The following is a 20,498-nucleotide window of genomic DNA, read 5'->3' as shown; positions in this document are numbered from 1 at the left end:
TATTAAAACAAGACAATTTGGCTGCCAGTGCAGTGAATCCTTTTTTTTCTTGATAAGATGTCTAATGATAAGCCAGGATGCTAGGTTAAAAACAGTTATCACTCATGCCAACTGACGACTTTGGACCAAAGTTGTGGACCCACTTGTCTTGGCAAGAGTAAAATATTGCGGATTTCACGAAGTTTTGTCCAGATATTCATGTTCCCCAGGTGATGAAGCTTACTGGCTTTGGTGACCCCCTGGCTTTACCTCCAGTCCCACCATACGGTTGACCTTTTCAGTCAGTGAAATGCTTCACCGACTGTAAGACATAAATGTCATGACATTTGTACAGAGGATGAATGACTTTGGTGTACCTCTGATTTTTCCTTTATTGCCAGACACAGTTCAAAGTTTTCATTTATCCATTGGACTATCTCGACATCTACTGTATGGATTGGGACAAAATTTGGTACAAACATTCTTGAACCCCAGAAGATAAATGTCATTGACCATCATCAGGTCAAACTTTCAGTTTCTCCTGTATTTTTGTCAAGCATGCATAAATAATGACATCCTTGTCACTATCCGTGGCACATTGAGCATGCTAACATGCTGACATCAACGTTTAGCTCAAAGCACCAGTGTACCTACAGCCTCTCAGGTCTGCTAGCATGGCTGTAGACTCTTAGTGTTGTTTATTATGAATGGACACACTTTTAACCTATAACGATACACTTACTACAAAATTAGTGTTTCAGTGTTCATGAAGTGTCTATCAAGCAGATTACATCCCTAATCATTGCCGTAGGAGTACAATATGTAGTTTTGTGATAGAGATTATTTCTGTCATCAATGAAGGGTGTCGGGTGTAATGACCATTCCTAGACTATAGGTTTGTTTTCTATTGAATGGGATGCAAACCACCTGAAGAACCATTTGTATCACTGGAATATGATAGGTTACCCAATGTGAACAAAAATATAAGCAATATTCATAACAACAACAACATCTAAGTGTTCCATAGAAACAAATTGAAGTAAATGTTTTATTCTATGGCAGCTGGTTTCCTCCAGTTAATTCCTGAGGCCTGCTTTAGTCTACAGGTCGATGTAGCATCACAGCACTCTGCTCCCACGGGGATCAGATTCCCCATGAGATGTCAGCCTCTTATCAGCACACCCCCTGTGTTTATGTTGGATGATGAAAAAAATGGTGGAGAAACGAAGCTCATATTTCTTCTGTGTAGTGTAAATGAGAATGAGTTATATTTAGACAAGAGGTGATGATCTTGTTAAATGTGGTATCTGTGGTGTTTTGCTCTTTTCACACCATGATGTTTCTAAACTTACATTTGCCATTGCTCTCTTTATTGTCTAGCTTCTACCAAATTCTTTTTCCAAATCTTGTCGTCTGTCTCTTATGTTTGCTCAAACATACATGTACTCTACTTTAACTCGTCTGCACAGCCTGTCGTACAGTATCTGTTCTATCTTCACCACTTCTCTCTCTTCTTTCACAGGTGCAGAAACAGATTATGATTATGGTAAGTATGCTTTTTATAAGATTCTCATCGTAATATTGTGGATTTTATTCTTAGGGTTGTCAAGAAGGAGATAGCCGTTCGTTATAATATCCTATACATGTGTAAAAGTCCTTAAACATCAATGCTGACTCATCTTTTTATAGAATAATAAATATATTCACGATTATTGCTGATGATTTCTGACCTGAAAGATCACACAGCCTGTTTCTAAGAGGCAGAGTGTGGTCACTGGAGATAAAACAGTTATATTGATAAATTATCACAGTTAACATTTTATTATGGTATTGTTATGGTATGGTACTGTTGTAGAAATACTGATAGCGATATGGAGGCACCTGATAATATTGATAATATTGGCCTACAGTATCCATTAAGCTCTACTGTCAACAAACAATGTACTTTATCTTACAAAGTAAAGATTTACTGCAGGACTGCTGAACTGGAATGTGCTTGATTGTATAGATGCTACTGTGTCCACCTTTTGTCTTGTTAACAATGTTATTCCATGACTGACCATGATCAGTAAGTAATATGTCTTTGACCTCCTGGTGTCTGCAGTTCTTTTTTTCATACTGCTTTCATTATTGATTTGTGTAGCAACTGTTGCTGTCTGCATCCTCTTGTGTTTTTCTAGTAGTAACGCCGACCACAGAGACTCACAAACCTGAGGAAGATACTTTTGGGGTGAGTGACTAAAATATTAAACGTGTTAACAGTTTGGCTTGTTTTTATCCCATTGGCACAAATCACTAAAGTAACAAATCAAAGCCAGTGTTGAAGAGCTGAAATAATTACAGCTCACATGAGGAAAATCTCTAAATGCAAATTTTCTCACTACTAATGTAATTGTGATTTAAAATGATATTAACGTATGTAAATTAACTCCAGGTCTGTGTTTGTGATTCAGGTTCATATGTATGAACATGATGAGGAAACGTACCTGTTAATACCATGGATACTGAACCACCCAGTAAAATGTTCACTGATAACATATTTCATTTGCTCATTTGTTTCATTTTGCAATCCAGTATGGACTCATAGTGACTACAGCATCATTCAGCTTTTGTGTGGTTCTGTTCAGGCACTGACAGTACCTGGTGAAGGTTGGGGAAAGATCAGGGTCTGTTTTAATACAGAAAATATGAGCACTGACTTGAGACTCAACTATTTTTATTAACATTCTGGACGTGAACGCTGGACTCTGGTGTCACAGCCCACCAATCACCCGACCACCTCCCTAACGACACTCCAACACAATATATAAATTTAGTGTTGTCTCTGAGCATAATCCAGGCAGCAGTTTGTCGCCACAACGTGATTATCAAAACAGTTTAGTCATATACACACGTCATTTATAGGAGACAGGGTCAAAGAAGTCTCAGCAGATAAGATTTGCCTGCTTGTCTGTCTGTATGTAAACTGTGGAATATGATGACCATTATATTCAAGTACCAGTGGTGTGCAAAGGAAGAAAAAGAAGTGTAACAAGGAAGATGATTTTTTTTTTTTTACAATTTATCTAAAGAAGTGTTGAGTGTCGTGAACAGAGGGTGCTATTTTAACCCAGCTTTTTATTCTCCTATACTCACACTCAGCCAGCTGTGTGCTTCTATCTGCAGAAATCCCCCATGGCTGGTGAGCCTGAGAGTTGGTTAGAAATGTAATTGAGTTCATCTTTTTCCTGTAATTGACTGGGAAAAGATAACTGTCAAGGCTGAGGTTGAGAGGGATCATAGTGAGTTAGTGTGTGTGTGTGTGTATGTGTGTGTGTGTGTGTGTGTGTGTGTGTGTGTGTATATAAGAATATCCAAATTCAAGTGTACGTGTAGTTCATATGAAATGGTGGATGACAATATGAAAAAGTTCACATATAGAAAAGAAGACATCTAAAGCCCCTTCTAGTGACCCTCTATGATACATAGTGATTCTCTATGATAGATTACACCATATAATATGAAAATGTAAGATAGAACTAACAACACGCTGGGGATCTTCACCAGTAGTGTGGCTTGAATTTAGAAATTTCTTGTGTTGTTGAAATGGGTCACAATGGGTCACTAAACATTAGGTTTCTTATGGGAACAACAAATATCCACAGCAAATTTCCTGGAAATCTCTTGCATAGTAGTAGAAATGTCTTACTCTGGACCACAGGGGTCCAGACCAACATCATCACCACCCTTAAGACCAGCTGAGATCTGGTAACAGCTTGCTTTTGTCCTCTTTCCCCTTCTCGATTGTAGGTCTCCATTGCAGTAGGCCTGGCGGGCTTTGCTTGTGTGATGCTGGTGGTTCTCTTCCTTCTCATCAACAAGTACGGACGACGCTCCAAGTTTGGCATGAAGGGTAAGAGGCATTGTATCTCTCAATCTATTTGCTTTGTCCTTCTGAAGATTTGCCATGCCTTTCATCAGTCTCAAAGAGCTGTGAAGGTCAGTACCACAACACTGAAGCTTTGCCAAAGAAGACAAAAAATGACTGCGTAGTTTGGGGAGGGACAGACAGAGGGATGAAAAGCATGAAGGGCAGAAGCATGTGTCTGATGATGACAGGAAGGGTGCAGGGATGAAGACGATAAAGACCCTCGCAGCTGTGCAAACAGTGAAAGCACAATATGAGTTCAATGAAACAAAGAAGAGTCACGATCAGTGGAAGACAGAACAGAAGGAAAAATAATAGAAGGGCAGATTTAGGGTTTAGGGTTGCTTGGTCTGGCTTCCTTCTGTCTCTTGTCCTTCATGGGCTTCCTTCTTTTCCTCTTTTTCCCTTCATCTGTCTTTCCCTGTGACTGGTTTCTATGTCAAGGTGTCCTAAAATCTGTCAAGGCTCTCAATATCAAAGAAAGGGAAAAATTGTTTCACAGATTTCAGCTGACCTGGAGTTAGAGTTGGTTGGATCCGAGTTGAATTTATTGAATTTATCTTCTAACAGGTGGTTTAAATTACTAGAGCAACGCGCACGTTTATTGGGCAGAATCAAACTTAAAATAAAACACATTCTTGGTCAGAAACATGCAGCTCCTCAGACCAAATGGAGTCAATATTTAAAACGAGCGTAAAAACAAGGTCCGATGTATGACCCTTAATGTGGACCCAGACGTGTTGAACAAAATTAAAAGAATCAGTGATATTAAGAAATTCAGCAGCAAAGTTACATGAAGTGTCATCAACATGAATATTATCAACCATAATAACTAATAATAGAGGATGAATAAACCACTAAAAACAGACATAAAGGGGCTATTAAAACCAGGGGGATGGTAAATTAAAATACAACAAAACTGATTTAACTGCCCAACCTTAGTCATCTGCACCTCAAATGAAGAGTACACCCCATTGCTCATAGTCCGATGAGGGAAACAGTTCTTAAAGACCACAGCGAGTCCTCCGCTACGGCCCGTGGCCCAGGGAGTGCTGATAAAAGAACAATCTGGTGGACAGAGTTCAATTAGGGAGCTGAGATCCATGCTCCTTTGCCAGGTCTCTGTCAGAAACAGAAAGTCCAGGCTTCTAGAGGAGGTCAGGCTGCTGACAAGCTACATCACATGCCCCCACATATCGTAGTACACATGTAATGGTGGACAGGAGTGAGTGTAGCAGCCCAGAGAGCTTAACCAGGATGTCAGGACAGTGGCACCAGGGAAGCAGACATTTCTGATGATGGAATCACCAACTATTACTGCAGTTGGGGAGAAGTTGGGGATGAGGAGATGAAGCAGTTGGTGGGGCCCTGGTCTGGGCCGGAGAGGGGGTTACAGGACTGGTAGCGGGCTGCTCACAGCTGGGTTGTGAAGTGGGAGTGTGACGTTGAGAGCGTGCACTCTTCGGTTCTGAGGTTTGGACCAGAGAGCTGGCTGCCGGGCAAGGGGTCGGGTCTGGAAGAGGCAGCGTGTCATTGAGAGCGATGTGATGTGATGTGATGTGATGTGATGTGATGTGAGTGGAGGCATGACTGATAGACGGCCCGGTGGTGGCCACTTGGTGAAGTGAAGCAGTGGAAAAATCGAAAATAGGGAAACGGCACAGACATAGCCGATCAGCCTAGCTCTTACAAAGAGTAGTCATTCCCAGCAACTATCTAAATCTGTCCTCCGATGGCACATGAAGTCACAAAACGGAAACTTAATCACAAACGTAGGAGCATTCTGGGATGAGATCATAGAAAAGCTAACAGAAAGCTGTGAAGACTTGCCCTCAGAGCCGCCTGGTGTGTCGCAGTGTGGCTATGACAGGAAGCACGGTAGCCCAATAGAAGGATGTCACACTTGCTGGTGCTGCTTGATGTCATGTTTGCTTTTGTCAAGTAAGTTACACAGCTCTCATGCATTTCTCTCATTATCAGCACTGATCACAGATCTTTATTGGATCCACTTGGTTATTTCATCTAATGATAAGCAGACATGGGACCTGTGGTAATAGAATGGGACCTGACCCAGGCCTGATGAACAATAGAACATGTACTGTCTGACATTAGGCTGTAACGCTGCCATGTTAGTAACAACAACACTATCTGTTGCACTTACTCTTCACTCAGACCTTCATTTTGCCTACTGACAATAACACAATTTTGCCCCACTGGCTTTGATTGTGTTTTCCAGTTTCTTTTTGGAATCCTGAAGTGTATCTCCAGCACTCCCCTGTAAATATGTCTGAAAGCTTTCATAGAGCGGTCCCCAGCCCCTGCCTCTGCACATCCAGCGAGTTCTTTTGAATGAAATTGGCCTGTGGGAAGTTAAGTACACCACGACTCCAGGTTCATTTCAATCGGTGCAAATTTAACGCAGCAGCACCACCAGTTGTCCTCCTCTTGTCTTCCTCCACCATTTATTATATGAATTTTAAATAGTTCTTTAAGATTATTCCATTATTTCTGCACATAATCATCATCTGAATGAACCCCCCACCTGACTGTTCCTCTCTTCCCACCTGTTCACTGTGCTGGACACCAAAGTACCATACAGACAGGCAAAGAGAATTTCAAGGTCAAGTGACCTACAGTAAGGTTAAACCTCCAGTAGTCATCAACTGCTCACTGAGGAGGCCAGGATAGATGATCATAGTGTTTATAGTTCGTTTTTTTCTGCAAACAGTCATATGAACCGTCATTTGAATCATTTCTGTTACAATCACTTATAATGCTGTCACAAACTGCAGTTTTTCTAATGGGCAGCAGGGGGCAACTCCACTGGTTGCAAAAAGTTTTGATTGTAAAGACATTTATGAGGAAATAACTCCTCCGGTCACCTGATTTATTAGCCCTGTAAACATTTTCCTAATGAGTTTTGGTCTTAGTTGCTAGTTTACAGTCTTCTTTAACACAACATGATGTTCATTTAGGAAATTATGGTCGCATTTAGAGGAAAATAGACCAAATAGCTTTAAGGCAGAACTAACCAAACAGAAACATTTGTGGGGGAAAAAAATCAAGTGTCACTTGTGGCTAAAAGGAACTAAGATGGCGACCTCACATTTTCTGTCAGGGTCCGTGTTGGCTGGAGGTTGGACAGAGAAAGAGAGAGAGAGAAACAGCAACTAAAATACTAACAGCAGCTATAGTGCTGACAATAGGAATGTGACTAATAATTAGCTATATGGTAACATTGAAAAACATGACAATAGTTAATACATGAATAATAATAGCACGAATATTTGCTTCCTACTTTGCTTGTAAATGTGATCTTTGTGAACAAACAGATGGAAGTGCTTCCACTGCTTTGACAAGCTGGAAGAGAAACTACAGATGACGTCAAGGCACCTTTTCTGTCTGAAAATATAATTACCGATGAAGTGTATATATAAGTAGCGCAGCAATTCCTCCATGGACATGGTCAGCTGATCCAAAAAGAATGACAGAGGGAAAAGATCCAGTGCGGATCAGTCAGTTTTTCTTTGAAATTGAATCCAGTTGAATCCAAAATTCCTGGCTTTTCCACGTCCTCACTCTGTTTGGGTGGAAAAGATTTCCTGCTTCAGCTAAGACTGACAGCTACATTTCATTTGGACCAAATGTGTCTCATTTAGTGGACAAGGATACTCTTTTCTTCTGCAGGACCTTTAATGGGAGTGATTTTTACATGAATGAAGTGGCACCTCATTTACACACAAGTAATCTACAAATATACACAAGTGATCTACAAATTTACGAAGCCACAGCTTGAAATTGGCAAAGTTCAATTGTCTTTAATCCACTTTTAGAGCGAGCGTGCTCTCTCTCAGAGAGGCTGAAGTGGCCTCATCTAGGAATATCGACTACTAGTCTAACCTGTATTTCACAGAATAACTTTAAATAACATTGTAGTAGGTTTTTATATCCTTCAAGCGCATGATGTCTCAACTGAAGCAGCTTCATTACAAAAAATAAGAGGTGTTCAACGCAATTTGTGAAATTTGAAAATTAGAATGAAACCTAAGGGCTCTGTGAGAGATTACTTGAATTTATATTATGTTAGTAAACAAATAGGGCCTTTCTAAGAAGCCACACCAAAGGCATTGTATTTATGTCAATTCTGTTGTATTGTGTTTTTATAAGATCTCTTTCACGTTATGATAAATTATTGTTCACGTTATTACGGAGCTCATTATGAGATAGATTTATTTTGATTGAACAAGAAATTTTCATTGTAAAAGACACCACTTGATCTTGTTATATCAGAAAACAGAAGACTTTTTTGCCCAACTTGTTAACTAATATGATACAGTGGTGTGCACCTATGCATAATCACACTCATCTGTGACTGTCAATAACTGGGCTAAGACTTGGGACAGGTCAGACAGTGTTAAAGCATCTGATGGACCCGCTCCAGGGACTGAACTCTGCTCGGCTTGTTCCATTTTCTTCGCTTATTTTTACGTACGCAGTTTTTTTTTAATCAGTTTAAATCTTATCTAACCAGTAAGCCCTTTTATAGTCACCCGTAACTGTGAGTGTGAGTATGTCTGTCCGTCTGTCTGTGTCAGCACTGTAATAGACTGGGTGCACCCAGCCTGTCCACCTCCTTATCAGACCTTTGTAATCCACAGAGTCCTACAGACGGAGCCTGTGCAGAAATCGGGCATGTGACAAATAAATATTTTGTTCTTGAATTATGAGTACATTTAATTAAAAACAGTTGCCATGACAACACTCACCACTCTGTTGCTGCTGAGTTTCTCATCCAGCAGATTTTTTTCATTCCTTCATTCCTTTTTAACTTCGTTGATATTGGGTTTCTTGTTTCAAAAGATTTTTTTTTTCGTTCACAAATGAATTCTAGTTTGGTTTGGTGGGGAGCTCCCATGACAGTTTCATCCTCTGCTGCTGTAGGACGCTTTAGTGCAAACGTACCATGTATACATTTATATCATCATACATATAGATCATATTATTATAAGATGAAAGTGAATAGTTGGAAAAATCACACACAGACACACACACACACACACACACACACACACACACACACACACTGACCCCATGTCTTAAGGGCACACACAGAAACACCATATCAACCATCTGTTGATTACATCCATCTGTTCATTTAGTGCCGCCTTACAGCCAACCAACATTACTGCCTGTAGGGTGTGCACTTCCAGACATACACACACACGCACAGCGCACAGACACACACACACACACGTGCATACACGCATACACAAGGCTGACATTTGACTTGCGGCACACAGAGATGAAGTGTGTTGATATGGAGTCTCAGACTCTCAAAATGGATGCTTTTTAAAGAACACAGAGCCGAGCAAAGAACTGATGATTCTATTAAGTCTCCATAAATCCTCATCTTCATACACTCTGTTCCTCTGCTTTTGGAGGAAATTACATCTCTGTTTTCTCCTCAGGAGGAAACGTTGTCATCTTCATCACACGATAATCTACTTTTCGACCCACTAGTCTTTTAATGTCCAGAGAGGATGGACAGATGTCTATCTGTCTGTCTGCCAGTGTCTGTCTCTCTCTCCATCCCTCTGTCTCTTTGAAGCTTTATTGACATAAGAGTATCTGCCGTCTGGGGTTGAGGTGGAAGAGCGTAACACATGCGGCTCTACCAGTATTATCTACCCTCAAGTAGGACCATCAAGCAGGCCGAGCAGCAGCACCCCCACTTTTTGATCGGACAACTTTGCTATTTTAAAATATTTGAGCAGTATTTTTGTATTAGGTGATTTTAAAATGACATTCCCCGTCCTTACCGAAGCCGATTTCTTATATAAACTCCAGACAGTTCTCAGGGAATCAGCTCCATTTCCCACATGCTAAAACTGTTACCACCTACTGAAATCCTCTGTTTGGTTTAGGCTAAGCACACTGCGGTTGTTATTCTGTGTTTTTAAGCGTTTACCAGAAACAAAATGGCTTTTATTTCACAGAAATGACAGGAAGTCCTCTCTCCCATTAGTGCTGCTTCCCAGTGGAGCATTCAGGTCCAGTCAGAACTAACAGCTACACCACAGTGGTCCAAACAAAACACAGCAGAACTCCGTCAGACACACTGACTGACTACGTTAATGCGTCCCTGAATATCTGTGTGTTTCAATCACTGAGCATGAAGAAGTTTATCTTCAGGGATTTCTAGTAGACAGACTGCAGGAAATCAGATGACATAGTTTTAAGTCTGACAAAGTCCTCACATGTGGTGCAGTCGTGGTGGGTGAAGGGGTTTAAATGTAAACACTATCTGGAAGGATGGGGTTATAAACTATATATAGAACTATATATCTACACACACACACACATTCTGTGGGTATGGGGTCAGGATTTGGCTAGCATTCTTTAGGGTTTACTTTTTTAGCATGTAGTGTATTTCTTTTAAGGTTTTTTTTTTTTTTTATGGCGCTAGGCTGTCTGTGTATATATGCTTATAGATTCATCTCTTACCACCTGTCTGTGTAGCACATATGTCTAAGCCTGGTGCCAGTGGGTCTGGAATGCTGACAGCAGTGATACATTTTTGTTATTACCACTATAATGGATACAAGCTGCTGTATGAAGCCGCCCTTATATAGCGGATTACTAAAGAACCTGAGCTCGAAATACATGAAGTCCCTTGATCTAAATCGCTTCAGTTTGAATGACCCCAACAGAAAAGCATCACTACAACATCACAGTGAAAAACTAAGATTTTATGGAACAATATAAACGGAGCTTCATACTGGAAGAGCAGCTCGATTGGTCATGATTAAAGGCTCGTTGGAAATGGCATTTCAAGGTGTTAATTAAATGAAAATACCTCCACTTACCCGTCACTAATCACGTACCCTCACCTTTTACTATAATGAGGCACCCATGTCTTCAACTCAGCCGTCAAGAGTGAAGGAGCAAGCACCTGCATGATGCATGCATGACAGGAAGCCACATCTATATTGTATGCTGTGAATTCATGGATTACATCAGGGGTTAGGAGATGAGGCTTACTGCTGCACTATTCTTAGGCCTTCCATATAGCTGAATTTCAAAATGAATCTCATGTTTAAAGGCTGGACGTACTTCTGACCCACCATCAAGTCCGGTGCCCTTGGTCCCAACATGACACACGTCTGCATCGTGAGCTTTCATTAAATGTGAAGAGTCGAAGTGAGCGGTTTCCTCCTGTGCAGAAAATAAGCACATTTCACACACACACACACACACACACACACACACACACACACACATCGCCGATCGCTGCACCGTGACTGTGGGGGCCCTGGAGGCCACTTTCACCTCACCAGGTTGATCATTCAGTGCTGTTTATAATCGAACTACAATCATATGAACTACAATGAGTCAGTGATGATTTCAGTTCCAAGGATAGCAAAGCTGTCTTCCCTGATTCTATAAGTGTGTATGAGCATGTGTGTCTGTATGCAGCCGCTCCACTGAACCTCACTGTAAGTACTGAGACACCACGGCGTGCTCAATGAGACTCCCACAGTGGAATTAATGTCACTTAATAGGTGATGGATGGTGTTTTAGCCACACTATCTTGACATATACGGGATGCTTGGCTTTCATTATCATGTCTTTTTGTTTGAATTGATAGGCAGAGGAGAAATTCAAGACAGGCTGAGACAAAAAGAGAGAGAGAGAGACAGGCAACAAAAGACAGGTCGTCCTCTTCTGATTGTTGAATTATTTTTCAAAGGGAATGTAATTCTTTCAGCATTGAGTTGAATCATAAGTGCCATGCTATCAAAACAGCCACTGAACTGAGTGGAGTTGAGTGGACAGAAGTAAATTCAAAGTGGTAGGCATGGAAGGGACCTTAGAGTAGAAAAGGAAGTGCGTGGAAAGCTGAGACAGTGAGATGAAGATGAAGGGAATTTGCTCAGGGCAGCAGGACGTGACCTCAGACTTTACCTGCAACTCTTCTCACGGCTGAACGATTGCACACATTCACAACTTTTTTTTCATCTTCATCCAACGGTAACAGCACTGGCTGTGTTACATATTAATGTCTTTTCTCTGAGACTTTCAGACGTTTAGATTCTCACTAATAGGCTTTGTGAAGGATTGAAAAGGAACTACTATATTATTTAGCTCTGTGTAATAATTTGTAATAATTTTTAATACATCTTTTTTTTTTTATTCATACTTTTATATATTTATATTTTACTTTGTGTTTGAAGTGTATTCTTATTCTTATTCTTTTGGAGCTGTGTGTAACAAAAAGCAATTTCCCCCTGGGGATTATTAAAGTAACTCTGATTCTGATTCTGATTTCCTGTGGCAAGTGTATGAGCAGCTGGCCAGAGGCAAAACAGACTACTGAAGGATAGAGCCAAAGGCTAGCTGGACTGTGAAATACCACTGGAAGAAAACAGTGGAACTGTTGTACTCTAATGTAACTCCAAAAAAAAAAAAACATTCAGCCTGTCAGACCTTGATTATTTTACTGAATGATTGAAGAGCTTCTGTAATTAATTCATTATATTATGAGGAGTGTCAGACAAGCTGATAGCTAACCTGCTATCAAAGGCAACAACAGACATATACAGAATAAGCTCTAACTGAGAGGTCAGGAAAGTATGCACCGGGCTATTTAGATGTGGCTTCAAACAGATAACAACCACACTCTGGAAAACAGCAGAATCTGTTTCACATTCTAAAGATGCAATTTATCTTTTCACTGTACAACCAGGACCAGCAGCACCTCGTACAATCTGATCAATGTCCTGATCCATGTGGAAATATTCTCAGGTCTGTGTGTGTCATGCTGTCAGCTCCTTTTCCAATCAGTTGTAATTAGTCTGTCTTTAGAATCGATCTACGCTGGCCATGTTTTCCGAGTACCGAGTACCCCAGTACTTCTTTGTGCCCCAGTTTGTGCTTATCTGGGTCTCCAACTGTAGCAGAGTCAGTCTTAAGAGCATACTGTATGACTTGAACACATCGCCACCCAGGACTGGGTTGAAGTGTTGACTCACCTCTCAACAGAAGTGGTGAAAGAGAAAGAAGGTGAATGCCCCTGTGCTCTTCTCTCATGCGTCTCTCTCCTCGTTCTTCATTTTGTTATTTCTGTCTCTCTGTGTCCCAGATCACACTACCATCTGCTCTGGTGTTTCATTAAAATCCAAACAGCCTCCTCGGGGCCTGCTTCACTGTATCTCTACTGTATAGAAGTTACATTGTCATACTTGCCATCAATACAACAAAACAATAAAATGTAATCTCATCAACTGTTTTACCAAACATTGACCTCAATCAATCAATCATTCAATCACTATCTATCTATCATTCTCCACTGAACATACATCAGGCAGCAATGACATATCATTTTGAATATAATTAGCTGAGCAAATTAATAGTATAAACATTTTTGTTGATTGTGATGATAGAAAATATCATCCAGACTGAGACTATTCAATTGACTATTGACTATTCAAATTCAAGTTATTGTTTGAGTCATTTAAATGCCAAGTGTACGTTTGTTCCTGCTTCTCAAATGGATTTGAGTAAAACAAGGCATTTGCAGACATCTCCCTGGACTCCCTGAAATTATGACATTTTGTCATTGTAATTTTTATATCATTTCAGAGGTCAGACAATTAATTAGTGAATTGAAACAGTAAGTGACACATTGATAATGAAAAGAATCATTACTTGTAGTCCTAGTGCCATCCACAAGCAGTGCATCATGTGAATGAGTTCCACTCAGTAGAAATTTGAATTCAGTATCACATTGCTCAATTACAAGAGTATTATATTATCTAATTCAACATTATACATGTCCAACTGTTGGGTTATGGTTAGTAGAGTGTGTATGTTGTACTTTTACAGTCATTATACTTTTACATTTATGCTGCTTGGGCAATTCTGCTTCCTTAATTAAGATAGTGAAATCAATACCCAAGAAGAGAGAAAAAAAGACAAGAAACTGCTGTTCTCCATGAGCCACAGCAGATGAATGAAGGGATTGTTCCCTTAAGGAAGACTCTCCATTCCCCCCCGTTCATTACCATTTAAATGGCACCATCACACATAATTACACTCTTTCTTTATCTAATGTACATTTAAATACTAATACTTTGTGCCACAAACACAAACACACACACTCACAGACACAGACACACATGCACACACACGTATACATTGGGTATCTCCCCAGACAGAATTTTCATTGGTTAATGCTCTCAGTAGTGAAAGCCTATGGGAAAAGGAACTGGCTCATTACAATTTCAATAAAGAGTTATCATCTTTCCTCATGACTGGCTCGCGAGAACATTAGCAGAGTTCAGAGAGAGGCAGTATGGAATCATTTCTGGCACAGGGATTTTGCCCTTTTGATATAAGCCTTTGGCTAATAACTTGTATACATGAAAGGCAGCAAAAACTCGATGTGACAGAATTTCTTGGCTTGGATCTACAGTGGAAACTTGTGGGAGTGATGCCTTCTTCAAAACAAATTTTGAAGAAGGCATATTTGTGTTCCATGAAACAAGGGCTGTGGGGGAAGCATATGTATGTACATATGTATGGCACTTAACAGTTTACATAGTGGAAGGGCTACCGTCACTTTTGTCCTTGAACTCAGCGTCATTCCCAGACATATTCACACTGCAAAGTATCCGTTGGTTTTTAAGCCATGAATCCAGATTGGGACCATTTGGTTTTTATTTACAGGCTCTTTTGATGAATGCATTCTTTTGTATCATTAGTACAAGAAGAAAAATGCAGCCAGATGTCACATTTTGTTGTAGAATTTCCTTTTAAAGGCTTTTGCTGAAAAAAAACATTATTATTATGATATTTGATTGAGTTTCAAGGCTTGAAATATGGCAGCTTCTTGGAAATGAAAAGTGCGGTTTTGACAAATCTTGCATTCAAACAAATGATGTTTGTTAACTGCAGACTGACTACCAAACATCTGATTTTTGTGATTCTTTGCGTTACCCATTGTGTGCTTGAAATATAGAGTTTGTCCTGAGGGTGTCTGTAGAGCAGTGGTTCTCCACTTGGGGGTCGGGCCCTCCAAAGAGGTTACAAGGTAAATCAGAGGGAGTTACAATATCATTGCTGAGATAGGAAAAAAGAAGTCGCCAGTGAAAATGATATTTGCTTTTCTGACATTTTGTCAAATCCTTTCTTGTGTAGAGCCTGGTGAATTTGATTTCTAAAAATAATCTGATCTGGACTGTAACACTGTTTGAGATTGTCCTAGCTCCAAGACATATGCAACCTGTTACAATCTGGGCATTGCTTTACTATACTAGAGAACAGTATGAATATGCCAATATGAATGTATATGGCAAGCTGGCAACTTGCACCTTCAAGCTGACCAAAATGCTGGATGGACAGACCAGCCAGTCCATCCTACACAGCACATGCCATATGCAAATGATCTACTCTAAATATAAAGCTGCTGAGAAAAGACTTTCTATAACAACATACTTCTTTTGACTGAAAGTGTGAATAGGAAGCAGTGGGGGTTGACTGGAACCAAACAGGAACAGAATGCTCTATGGTGAGCAGAACTGTTCCTCATGGGATGAATTAAACTGACAGAAATGTACAGAACAGGCCTCCAGACAGTAACCTGTTTGCATAAATAACTGTGAGAACATCTTGGTTCATGTTTTGGTTGGCTCTTGTGGGAGTGGGAATCGATTTATAGCGTTACTCAGCGTTTTGTTTAATTATAACTGAAATTTTAAAATGAATGCTGTGTTGCAGCATTCACACTAATAATGGTTGATGTGAGGGGATTTGATGCTCTCATCCATATTTACCTTTCTGTTGCATCCATTCACAATCCCTCTGACTGTATACTTTTTATAGATACTTTCTAAGTGAATTAACAATTTGATGGAGAGACACCCTACATTTCATATTCAACACTTTTGTTAGTAGAATTTTAAACTTGATCATAACAGTAACACCATGAAACTCAAAGGGTGCAACACTGTCAGTGTGATCTGATAAACATTGTTATGCTTGTGCTGTTTTAAGTCATCTTTCCATGAACATCAGCAGTCTGACAGACTTGTTCCAGACTGTGATAAGTTCAGCCTGAGGAAGAAAACCCCCCGTTGTTTTCATTTCCCTGCACTGCCAATTATTTGTCCGTTCATATCATGCAACTGCTGCATTACGAGCATCATCTTGCATCAGTTAAAATTACATGGTTTTTAGCATGATCGATCTACATTTGTAAAGTTGGTAAACGACAGAAAAGCTAGGTTAGCACCACCACCTATGTTGCTCGGGTCAAAATGGCAGATTTTGGAGGTGCAGTTTGCATGCTGGTCTGGCCCTGTCAGTGGTTTGTGCAGGTAAAAAGTACACAGTGGAAGAGGAGCTTTTATTGGCTCCTCTTCCTGTGTATGTGAACACATAAAAGGAACTTGACTTCAGTTTTTCCACTGCTCTCGTGTCTGTAAGCAGACAAAAGAAAAAGTAAGAGAGAGCACAGTACTGAGGCTGCCATTCACGGCGCCATCTTGGTTGTATGTAATTGTGGTCAGCAGAATATCGAGACAGGTTCATAAAGACTTCTGCTTCTTGGTGCTGGTGCTGGACAGCTGTGTTGAAGACTGAGCTGAAGGCAAGGGTCTTGATACCACTCACTGTATTAACCGTGTCCTGTAAACCTGGACTTTCATGAGTTTTGGGTAGGGACCAAAAAAGTGTGTCTGATCAGTGGGTCAGAAGAGATGCCTGAAATGGAATATTTTTGTATGAATCTAATCTATAAACTTTTTTATAGGGAAATCCTAACACTTTTAGGGACATTTCAGGAAAGTTGAGGTAAAAAAAGGTTCTAGTTCACAACTCTTACAACTATCACAATAATCATAATAATTATTGTAAATGTGGTTTAACTCTTTAGTTTTCAAAGAGCTGTTAATTTTCTGAAAACTTGCTGCACTGCTGGGCTAACATTACCACCGGTGAAGGATGACAATGATCACATTCTGAGTTATCTGATTCATTCAAGAACTGTTCCATGCTAGTTTGTGTGCACCAACCATGTAATTGACGCAACTAATGGTACACATGTTTATTATAAGTTCTAGCTATAGTTTTTTGGATAGATTTTTAATGCATGTGTGAAATGTCAGAACACCCCAGGGTGCTGTGGCTCCACGCTTCAGAAAGGCTGAGTTAGAGAGTCATAATGTATGTTTCTGTAACTTTTTAATTAATTGGCCAACCCTAGTTCCTGAGGTGATATAGGAGTTTGACCGTTACCTTGTCATATCATATTTAACACACATCATATTTTTGATGTTTTGCTTAGCATCCCATCATACATATGGAGATACAGCCTTCCCTACACTTATACTAAAATAATTCTGATTATGGAAAAATTAATTGCAAAATGGTGTCCTATTAAGGATCATGAAAGCATTTGCCTTCATTAGTGAAAAGTACAGTGAATGTAAAAGGTAAAAGGGACTATTTTGTCAGTATGAGGTGAGAGGTGCCAAAGACATTAACAGAAAGGAGAACAACACAAAAGTATGAAATGTCAAAATGTCAATTTAAGTGTCAGAGAGAGAGAGAGTGTCCAGGAAACAGCAGGAAATAAAACAAAACAGATGCATGATTAAAAAGGTCTGATTTCCCTACATGGCTTCCTTGACTGCAGGCTCAGCCACTCATCTCCATTCAGAAAGCATTCAGAGAAACTGCCCATACACTAAGTGTAATCCATAATGCAACACTAACATCTGCATTTACACACCCTGACTTCTGGAAGTGGTAGAATATCACGGCCTACATCCCCGATACTCCAAATGGTAGATGCTCAAGGTGCTTAGGGGAGATCTGAAAACAATTAAAGCATTCAGTAAGTCAAAAGACAAACCAAAATAATCCCATACAACAGACAGTGAGATGAGCAAAGAGGATGCCAAGGACATACATTTGTTTGTGAGTGCGTGATAACAGAAATGAGCTTTTTCTGCCTCTTAGAAGTACCATTATCATCATCATCTGCACGAGACACAGCTTCAAAAATGCATCCAGCTCACCACTCAGAGGCTTTCATCACAGCTGATAACTGTTTAGTTCACAATGTACTGTTATGTTCAACGGCTGCAAAAAAAATCCTCACATAGGCTCAGGGAAAGATCTTTGTAACAGACAACGAAGGGTTAGGAAAAGAAAGAAACCAATGGTAACTGTTGGTAAGAAACAGAAAATAATCATCAGGTTGTCATTTCAATGTTCATGTAAATTTACATTTGTTCTGTGACCCTTCATCACACTTATAAACATCACACCTTTGTTTCTGACACACGGGAGTTAGAACCACGAGGCAAGTTAGTGGTCCACATCAGTTTAATATGAACTATTTGAAAGGAGGTCACGTTTTGTTTTCTCTTTCACCGACATTCATACAACCTGCATGGCGTAACCTTGTCACGCGTAATGATGACATATTCTCCACAACCTTAAACTGGGATTAGGAAAAGCCAACATTAGTTGTTGGTCTGTGACAGAACACAAACCCTGTGATTCTCTGGTCTTGTCCCCTATGGTCTGCTTTAAACCACCTGCATCATTCTGAGGTGAGACGCTCATCTAGGTGAATCAATCAACCCAAGAATCATATTCTATGATCTCCACGCACGCCACAGTGTTTCCAAGTATTGCACTGCTTTCACAAAGAAAACTGGATTAGCATGTCCAACCATCTGTCTGCGTATCAGCTCTTTGATCATAACAGAATATAGTAACTTTCACTAGTGCTCATTTTAGAAAGGCCATTGTTTGAAAATGATCAATCCCTAATCAGAATCTTAGGGTAAAGGCTGTGTTACTTACTGTAATGCCTTCTTCACAGATAAACAGTGATACAAGTTTATTTTCTGTGCAATATAAGTTAATCAAATCAGGACAACTTACAGAAGAATATGGCTGTGACTCTTTGTTCTGCCTGTTTCCTTCAGTCTCTATCTCTCAGACTTTCAGATCAATTTTGTTGTTTTGTGATTGCACAACTCTTATCTGTTAAAAGTTAAAAGTTAAAATTCTAAAAGAAAAAGTGGAACGATGGCAGGACAGGAAAGAAGAGAGTGTGGATTGGATGGGAATTGTTGAAGCCATCCAATATCTGCTAGCTCTTCAGGGTGGATTCTAGGAACAGGAAGGTTACCTTTTGAAATGCAGCACTCCAAAGGCCCTGTGGCACTGGTCCACTCCCTGGGAGCCGCTCCTCTAAAAACTCAGATAATGTCTTAAAATGTAAAAGGGGAGGGGGGTATCATTTACGTAGAAATAAGGGGATAGTAAATACTGCGAGGAAAAGGCTTATGTCCTCCATCCATCCATCCATTGTCTACACTTTGACTGGAGCCAATCGCAGCTGACACTATTCCATTACACAGTTTTAGCTCTACTCGCCTCGCCTCGACTCGACTCGTTTTCCATTACAATTACATTTTCGGCTCGACTCAGCTCGCTTGGAACCCCGGCCGAGTAGGTACTAAAAAAGTACCTGGTACCAGGTACCATCACCTAGTGGAAAACCCTACAGGTCGAGCCAAATAGGTGCTAGTGGAAAAGCGCCATTGGTGAGAGGTGGGGTACACCTTGGACTGGCTAGTCAATTACAGGGCCGACTCATAGAGACAGACTGACGCTCACACTCACATTAACAGGGAGAACATGCCATCTCCACACAGAAAGGCCCAAGTTTCAAACAGTAAACCAGCAGGCCAGCAGATTTGAAGCATCCTGCTATGAGGCAGCAGTGGTAATCACCTTGTCTTGTCCGCTTAGTACCAGGGTCTAACTAGAGAAGACAGGAGCAAAAATTGAGAGAAAATTATTGACAGAATAGATTAAATTTGTGAAATAGTACCTCATTCTCATACTCAAGACGATTGTGGTTGTTAAAATCTCCATGAGATCTTGTAATTTTGTTTACAAGTCCTCTAATTTTTTAATGAAAGGGGAACAAGTGTTATTTTATCAATCGCTGCTTTATCTCTACAAACAAATTCCTTGTAATTATGGTCAACAGGACTGTGTTTCACCTTGTCTTCTCAGGTAGGCTTTATATTTACAATTTGAAGAAGATTTTAATTGTATTGTCACACTTCAGTGTTGTTTGCTGTGCTGCACAGCACGGTGGACTCAATTCAGGGAGAGAAAAAAAAATGATAGGGGCACATTTAAAACTAGCTACTCCACAAGCCACTGGCTACTGCAAGAAATGCTCGTGACCGAGGTTTTTAATTGACATCAGATTAAATCATGACTCCCTACTAGTTGTTTAAACAGTCACACCTTTTACCAGTTTTTTAGGAAGTAATCAAGTGTTAGTACAACTGAGGGAATAAATACTGTTTATTGTTTTAATTCAGTGACTTTAGCTAGAGTGAAACAACTTTATTACACATGAATATTTTCCCCCAACCATTAAAAGCCAACAGCCTTTTTATTTCTTTGTTTTTACATTCATGATTTCAACAGATCATTTTCCTTTTCCTAATTAGTGTATTTAATAACAAAATTATTTAAATATTTAGTGTTGGGATTTAGTGCCTGGTATGGG

General features: G+C 40.0%; 1 protein-coding gene across 1 annotated transcript in view; it reads left to right on the top strand.

The window, feature by feature from the left end:
• The window catches only part of LOC139201027 (NT-3 growth factor receptor-like), a 141,241-nt gene that overhangs the window by 64,848 nt on the left and 55,895 nt on the right, over positions 1 to 20,498 (top strand). The window contains exons 9-10 of the mRNA XM_070830234.1: positions 2,160 to 2,209; positions 3,769 to 3,871. Coding sequence (XP_070686335.1) covers positions 2,160 to 2,209; positions 3,769 to 3,871 — 153 coding nt within the window. The remainder of the gene's footprint in view (positions 1 to 2,159; positions 2,210 to 3,768; positions 3,872 to 20,498) is intronic.

This window comes from Pempheris klunzingeri, chromosome 5 (genome assembly GCF_042242105.1).
Source record: "Pempheris klunzingeri isolate RE-2024b chromosome 5, fPemKlu1.hap1, whole genome shotgun sequence".
Lineage (NCBI taxonomy): Eukaryota > Metazoa > Chordata > Actinopteri > Acropomatiformes > Pempheridae > Pempheris > Pempheris klunzingeri.
Note: the sequence above shows the minus strand (reverse complement) of the source record. Positions and strands in the feature narration are given on the sequence as shown.